At 34.0% G+C, this 8,159-nt stretch overlaps 1 protein-coding gene across 1 annotated transcript; it reads left to right on the top strand.

The window, feature by feature from the left end:
• Positions 1-391: 391 nt before the first annotated feature.
• Grip71 lies at positions 392-5,075 on the top strand. Its single transcript, XM_069812779.1, has one exon. It carries the CDS (start codon positions 2,705-2,707, stop codon positions 4,763-4,765), a length of 2,061 nt encoding a protein of 686 aa, XP_069668880.1. The 5' UTR covers positions 392-2,704; the 3' UTR covers positions 4,766-5,075.
• The last annotated feature ends 3,084 nt before the right edge of the window (positions 5,076-8,159 follow it).

The raw sequence follows: 8,159 nt of genomic DNA, 5'->3' as shown, positions 1-8,159 counted from the left end.
GACTCACTATCTACACAAATTTGTACTCTGTTCAACCAATAATGACGTCACAGTAACTGCTCCAAACCGAACCGCTCCGTCCCCAGCCCTAGTATAGTATACCTGCATTTGTGTCCTAACTGCAACCTGCAGAATTTTTTCAGCATTTTTCCTCATGTCAGTGACTTTTTTTTTTTTTTGAAGTGTAGAATTATACTGAACTTTAAAAATAAAACAACAAATGTCTCAAGACTCAGGAATATATAACTTATTGTATCAGTTATTTCTTCTTATTGAGCATCATCCTGACAGATTATAGTGTTAATATACAGTAACTGTTAAAGTCTAGGTAATTTTTCTTGTCATCCCTTCATGGGTCATGCCAGTGATCTCCCTTTTGGTTTGTAATTTATTAAGATTGTCCTACGAATTCTTATTGTCTGCATTTGGTTAACATTCTGAACCCAGTTATTTTGGAATTTCTGTATTCAACAGCAGCCAGGGGTGAGGGGTACAGTTTCAGTAAAAGCCTAGTTAAGAGATACGAAAGACAATAAAGGTTAGCCATGTCAATATTGATTATTGATTAAATATAGTTTTGAACAAATACATTGTGAGCAAAGTATGTTCAGTAGGACCGAGAACTTAATAATTAAGTTATTAATTTCAGCGTGCTTGGCAAGCTGACAACCTCTTTTATTAGTAAGCCTGGAATTCCAGTCTGTATTTTTACAATTTAAATCTCCAGCAAATAGGAAATAAGATGCTAAATTTTTCATATTATCAAAGTCATTTTGAAGAAGTGGATAGGATAGTGAATGGTACAAGAAGGCACCTAAACAAAGCTCACCTTTATCAGTTGGTAATTTAATAGCAGTTATTTGTAGGCTATAAAGAGGTGGAGTTTGAATTTCATAGTGAGGGATGCATCTTTTAATTACAACAGCTGTTCCACCATAGGGAGGATTTGGTCCTGTTGTGTGATATAAGTCATAATTCAGGATTTTAATGTTAGTACCTGGTTTGAATTTCGTTTCACCCAACAATGCCACATCAATTTTCAATTGTTGTAAGACTTGGCTGAATAGTAGTTTATCTCTTTCCAAACCATCACAATTCCAATACATGACTTTTAACGGTCGTGAAAGTATAACGTTGCCACTAGTTGTCTTGGCCATTTTCAAATATTGAAAGTAAACCAGAAATAAAAACAGTGCACTTGGAAATTGTATCATTTTGCTTTGATACATTTTGAAAAACGTTTTTTATACTAGCCATTACATTTCCAACGTTTAATGATTTAAATAATGAAATGATTTCCTTAATATCACTCATTGTAGTAGAACTTTCATCTTGATGGCACTCTTTTTTGAAACCAGGAATATCACTTCTGCTAGGCTTCAAACAAGGAAAATTTTTATTTGTTACTTGGGGTGGAGATGGAGAAGATGTTGAAGTTGATGCTCCTGTTGACGAACTTGCTCTTCTAGTTTTAGTATAAGCTTGGTATTTAGGACACTGACGATAATTTTCAGGATGTTTTCCATTACAATTATAACATGTAGCTGGAGTGGCAGGATCTCTTGTACATTCTTTTCTGAAGTGCGAACCTCTACATTTTACACATTTAGGAATAATGTTGCAACCTGCTGCTTTGTGTCCGAAGCTTTGGCAACGGAAACACTGAATAGGACCTCTACTACCAATGTAATCCTCTACTTTAACTGTAAGGTGGAAAAGTCCAGTCATATTCTTTATTTTTCCTATTAAACCTTCTTCATTGTGCAGTGAAATTATCCACAATGGTAATGCCACTTTGATGCATTCGTCTGATATTGCACAATAATTGTGTTTCTTAAGCTGGCGAACGGAAATAAATGGATATTGCAAATTCTGGAGTTCTAATATTTTCTCAGATATTGTTGGTGGAAGACCTCGTAAGACTACCTTCACAGGAATTTGAGACGCTTTCTTGTAGGTAAAGTATTGGATATTGTTACTTGATAGATAGAATTGTAAAGCATTGAAATCTTCATAGCAAGAAGTTTGTATTCTTAAGCCTAGAGTATTGTACAAGGATTTTTATTCTTGCTTTATGTGCTGTTTAATTTGTCCCAGAAGTTTAGAGTTTACATTCTTCTTGTCCACTACTAAAGGTGGTGGTTGTGTAGTTTTCTTGTTAGGATTATTATTTGATGGTTCTGCTGTACTTGAAATTGTACTAGTAGTTGTTGCCTCAACTATTGTCAAAGGAGTGAAATAATTATTTGTACTTAGAGGAACTGAAGTGACTTCTTTTGCTTTGACTATTTTCTTAGGGTTTATGAATTCCTTTGAAAAGAGAGTACGTTTATAAGTTTTTATTGGTTTTTGAACAGAAAGGTCTTCAGGTGTATCACATCCAGAATTGATTTCTCCTTGCGTTTCACTTTCCATTATGGTATTTACTTCATTACTAAACATATCTTCGAGCTCCATATTGTGGAACCTACTATCAGGAATAACAGGAACCTGATCTTGATTCTCACTCAATAATTCAGACACTTTAGATTATACTAATATTTCTACTGCACAATTATCAACTGTAGAACACAATTACAAAACAGCTAAATACAACAAAATTACTTAAAACTTAACAGAATTAAATATTGCAATATTAGAAATAGCCGCCGTTGCTACAACAAACAATTGAACGTGTATAAATAATTTGAAAAATAACCAGTAGATGTCACTACACAGCACCTACCATCAACTTTGGCGTCTCACAATTATTTGGCTTATAAATTTTAGTTATATAAATTATATAGCGTGGTATAATTTCAAAAATCAGAATGTTGTAATAATATCCTTGTTTTATATTAACAATAAATTTGTGAGTACCAGTTGTAAAATATATTATGTTTATTATCTCGGTATCAGAAGAATTATTAATCTGTTTGTTAGCAACATGTCTATATTATCATGTGGTGGAGAAACTATATGTCATTCAGCTAGCGATTTAAAAAAAAACGCCTGTTACAGATTGGAGAAGCTAAATACATTAATTCCTAGTGTACTGGATATATCTTTGTCTGTAGACGGAAATAATTGTGTGATAGTTCCAGAAAATGGACATGTACAAGTTCTGAACTTTGACATTGTCAAGAAGAAATTCAAACTGCAACAAATACTGACTAAAATTCCTAAACCAACATGTTGTGCATTCATGAAACTTACAGGTGATCAAATCTTTGTGGGAACAAAGAATGGCGAAGTTCACGTTTGGAATAACGTAGAAGGAGAAGAACAGATAGTATTTACTGACTCAAATTCACCTGTCTTTGTCATAGACTTTTTCATGCACGATTCTCATTTTGCAGTTGGAAACAAGAAAGGATTAATTAATGTTTTTGATGAAAGTTTTGTTTTACAGAAAACTTTCACATTACCTGACCCTGAGTCACTGACTAATATTCGGTGTCATCCACTGAGACGAGGTTACCTTGGTGCTACAGGTAATAATGGAGATGCAATGGTGTGGGATATAAAATATATTAATCCAAAATACTGTCAATTTTATGCAAAGCTAGCTCATGTTGCTTCCTGTACAGACCTAGCTTTCTCTAAAATAAATCAAAGGATTTTGGCAACTGTTGGGTATGATAAAATAATTAGTTGTTATGACATGGCAACAAATGAAGCAGTCTTGACAATTTTGGCTGAAGAATCCCTAACGTCCATAGACACACATTTGGATGGCAAAACAATAGCTACTGGTGATGTACAAGGAGGTATAACCATATTTGATCTTCGAAACTACCGAAGACCATTGCATTCCTTGAAGAAAGTTCACTTGCAACCAGTAAAGAAAGTATTATTTTGGGCATCTCAAAATCCTATTGATAGAATTGTTGTTCCAGATCATATGAAAGAGGAAATGTTTAAAGATGGAAATGAATACCGTGCCATTTGGCATGTTTTGGGAATGGTAGACCAGGATATGAATCCTATAACTGTATATGATACAAATGGTATACCAACAGAGGAATATCCTGCTAAAAAGAAAAAAGTATTGAATTCTTTAAAGTTAAACATGCAGTGTACTTTGCCAAGGACAGTAAAGGAAATGCAAGCAAAATTACACTCAAATGTAAGTGACGATCATTATACTGATGGCTTATATGATAAAGTTGACTGTACAAACATAACCCGTAGATTAGCAATGGAATTAAAAAACAACAATGACTGTTTGCCTATTGCTGGAAAATTAAAACTTCTAAAGGAAAATAAACAAAGTGTTAATAGCAAAACTACCAGTACGAATATAAAAAATGGTAAAATTTTAAGTACTAAGTCTAAAGTAAGAATTCATTATGAAATTATTGTTGCTCTGTCATCTGGGTTGCTTAAAGAAGACAGATTAGAAAATAACAGACATTTATCAGCACTCTCCCACGAAGAAAAGAAAGAAAATGGTGAAAAAATAATTTCATGCTTGCTTAAGGAAAAGGAATCAGACTTAACAGTCTCCGCGAGCTTGTCTACAATGTCGAGTACTACATATTTCAGTGTAAATAATTTTTCCAATGATATCAGTGTATTGAGCGAGCCAGAATATAGGCCTAGTACTGGATTTGAGATGGATGCAGAACATTACCACAGGCTGGATAATACATACGATGCTGGTATTACAAATTCTTTAGTGCATACTCAAAGCATAGAAGACTCCAGAAGTATTACAACCACGTTTCAAAGATTCGCCAGTTGGATTACATATTATCTGTTTGGTAATAGAAGATTGAGTTAATAATGACTCATTTATGAGAACTTTTGAATTAATATTGAATGATATGACAATTTTTTCTGTGTAGAACAATTTTTAAAACATACCTGCAATTTCTATTTGTGTAACGAAATAAAGGCGTTTCCAATTCACTGTGGACTAAAGCAAGGAGATGCACTATCACCTTTACTTTTTAACTTTGCTCTAGAGTATGTCATTAGGAAAGTCCAGGATAACAGAGAGAGTTTGGAATTGAACGGGTTACATCAGCTGCTTGTCTATGCAGATGACGTGAATATGTTAGGAGAAAATCCACAAACGATTAGGGAAAACACAGGAGAGATAGGTTTGGAAGTAAATCCCGAAAAGACAAAAATATGATTATGTCTCATGACGAGAATATTGTACCAAATGGAAATATAAAAATAGGAAATTTATCCTTTGAAGAAGTGGAAAAATTCAAATACCTGGGAGCAGCAGTAACAAATATAAATGATACTCGGGAAGAAATTAAACACAGAATAAATATGGGAAATGCCTCTTATTATTCGGTTGAGAAGCTTTTATCATCCAGTCTGCTGTCAAAAAATCTGAAAGTTCGAATTTATAAAACAGTTATATTACCGGTTGTTCTTTATGGTTGTGAAACTTGGACTCTCACTTTGAGAGAGGAACATAGGTTAAGGGTGTTTGAGAATAAGGTGCTTAGGAACATATTTGGGCCTAAGAGGGATGGAGTTACAGGAGAATGGAGAAAGTTACACAACACAGAACTGCATGCATTGTATTCTTCACCTGACATAATTAGGAACATTAAATCCAGATTTTTGAGATGGGCATGGCATGTAGCACGTATGGGCGAATCCAGAAATGGATATATAGTGTTAGTTGGGAGGCAGGAGGGAAAAAGACCTTCGGGGAGGCCGAGACGTAGATGGGAAGATAATATTAAAATGGATTTGAGGGAGGTGGGATATGATGATAGAGAATGGATTAATCTTGCTCGGGATAGGGACCAATGACGGGCTTATGTGAGGGCGGCAATGAACCTCCGGGTTCCTTAAAAGCCAGTAAGTAAGTAAGTAACGAAATAAAGTCCTATTGTAGTCCTTAGAATGAATTTCCCGTGGCAAGGTTGCTTCTATTTCCTTCTGGTGGCATTTCAATAAAGAAATGCAATTTGCATAGATACTTCAATATACGGTATTGTAAAAACCAAAATTAAATCATACCACTGAAATAAATATTTATTGTCTAATATATAAATCGCTACCAGTAATTGCTAACTTATTATTTAATATTCCTGTTAAACTACAAAAAGACATCCCTGGTGGTCTTGTGGTTACCATATTGGTTGTTGGATTCGAGAATCACAGGTTCAAACCCAGCTGATAGTGATGGATTTTAAAGAGCAATAGAGTCCTTAGCATGGCTTCTTCCAGGGAGGGAAGAAAAACTGTAGGGCTTGTATTGTAGATTTACGACACATATAAGAACCCTGTCTCTGATAGAGGGTTCTAAGCAAAATCTGTCTGCCATTTTTCATTCACATTGAATTTCAATACTGAATAACTTCTGCAATTGGAAGTATTGTTAAATGAATTATTATTGCTAACCAGGGGCGGCTGGCCACCAAAATATTATCATCATCATCATCATCATCATCATCATCATCATCATCATAAGGAAGTTTATTAATATATACAGGTGTTTCAGACCACCCGTATCAGCCATTTTTCTCGAAAACTATATGATACTGGTTGTTCATAAAAAAATTTTGATAACCAAAACTTATGTAAAGTATCGATTGGTGGTAGTACCATGTCCCGTAATAAACCGGAAGTAGGGGTACCTGTGGTCAACTTCGAAATTTCAAATGAGAACATGGGTCATTGAAGGTACATTGGAAACTACTTTTAAAAAGAAACAACTTTTACCGAAACTTTTTTTTTCTAACTTTTACTGTTTACTCACAAAGCAACAAAAATGGTATCTTTTGAGAAATGCTAAATGGGTCATTCCATAGTGACACATGTAACATTTTTGAAGTAACTAACAATGATCTTCATAGGATATTTAATTAAATACTTAGTACCGGTAGTTCATGAAAAAGACATTACTGTCTTTTAACATAAGTGTTCCTAAATATGAACACAAATTCTTAATGAAAAGGAATAATTAATAATATAAAAAATATAAATTATTGTATAGTGTAACACACGAACATTTTCTTGCCACTTGATTTATTACCAAAATGGAAAATGTTCATATTATTGTTCCAAATGACATAAATGCATTCAGTTGTTTTCTAAAAATTAAGACACTTGTGTAGTACATGTAACTGCTAAATCACAAACTTTAAAAAAAAAAAACAGTGTCATTAAGAAATAAAATATTGCAAATATGTTGTGACACACGAACATTTTTGTCGTGTTGGTTACTAATGATTTTAAATGCACTATAATACATCACTTCTTGTGAAAGACTTACACACTATGCCTACAGTTCTTACTATACAAAACAACACTAGATTAAACTAAAGTACACTTTGAAATTTAAAATATCCACGGTTGTTTACACATATGTGGTGATATTCCTGTGTAATGTCATGTGACGAATATACCAATATGTCAGCCATTTGTAGTACTTCCCTTCCTTGGACATCATAGACACTTTAAATTCTTTGCCACCACAAGCATTTGTAACTTCACCTATATATCTGATATATTTTATTTTTTACTTGGTCATTTAATGACACTGTATCAACGACTAGGTTATTTAGTGTCAATGGGACTGGTGATAGCGAAATGGTATTTGGCGAGTTGAGGCCTAGGATTCGCCATAGATTACCTGACATTCGCCTTATGGTTAGAAAAAACCTCTGAAAAAACTCCAACCAAGTAATCAGTCCAACTTAAATTCTTGAAAATACTATAAAAAAATGTTCAAAATATATAAATATTTATATCAATAGAACAACTAATATAGATTTAAAAAAGCCTATCTTATAGAATTGCTAAATGATACCTAGGGTAAGTTGTTTTCTATTCTCACTGGAAGAGAGGTAATTCGTGGATCTCAACCAAAAAGGGATTTTCGAGCAGTTAGTGGATGCAAGCCATTAAAATGAATTGTAATACAATACCTGTACGTACTCTCCCTGGTAGAAGTCTTGACTCAACAGAAGATGCAACAAGCTTCCTCACGTCTTGGGTTTCTGCCATCATGGAGAATTGCTCCGAATCAACAGACATAATACGGTTCGTTCTCTCATCGCATCTTCAATCCGTCAGAATGCTTCCTATGAAGTTTATGAGGAGGTTGGTTGCGTCTCTTCTGATGGCTCTACTAGATGTGCTGATATCATCATAATTGATTGGCAGAAGGATAAGGGTGTCATTCTTGATCCCACAATCCG

This window comes from Periplaneta americana, chromosome 16, assembly GCF_040183065.1.
Source record: "Periplaneta americana isolate PAMFEO1 chromosome 16, P.americana_PAMFEO1_priV1, whole genome shotgun sequence".
In the NCBI taxonomy this organism is placed as follows: Eukaryota; Metazoa; Arthropoda; class Insecta; order Blattodea; family Blattidae; genus Periplaneta; species Periplaneta americana.
The sequence above is the reverse complement of the archived record's forward strand: the minus strand, read 5'-3'. Positions and strand labels throughout refer to the sequence as shown.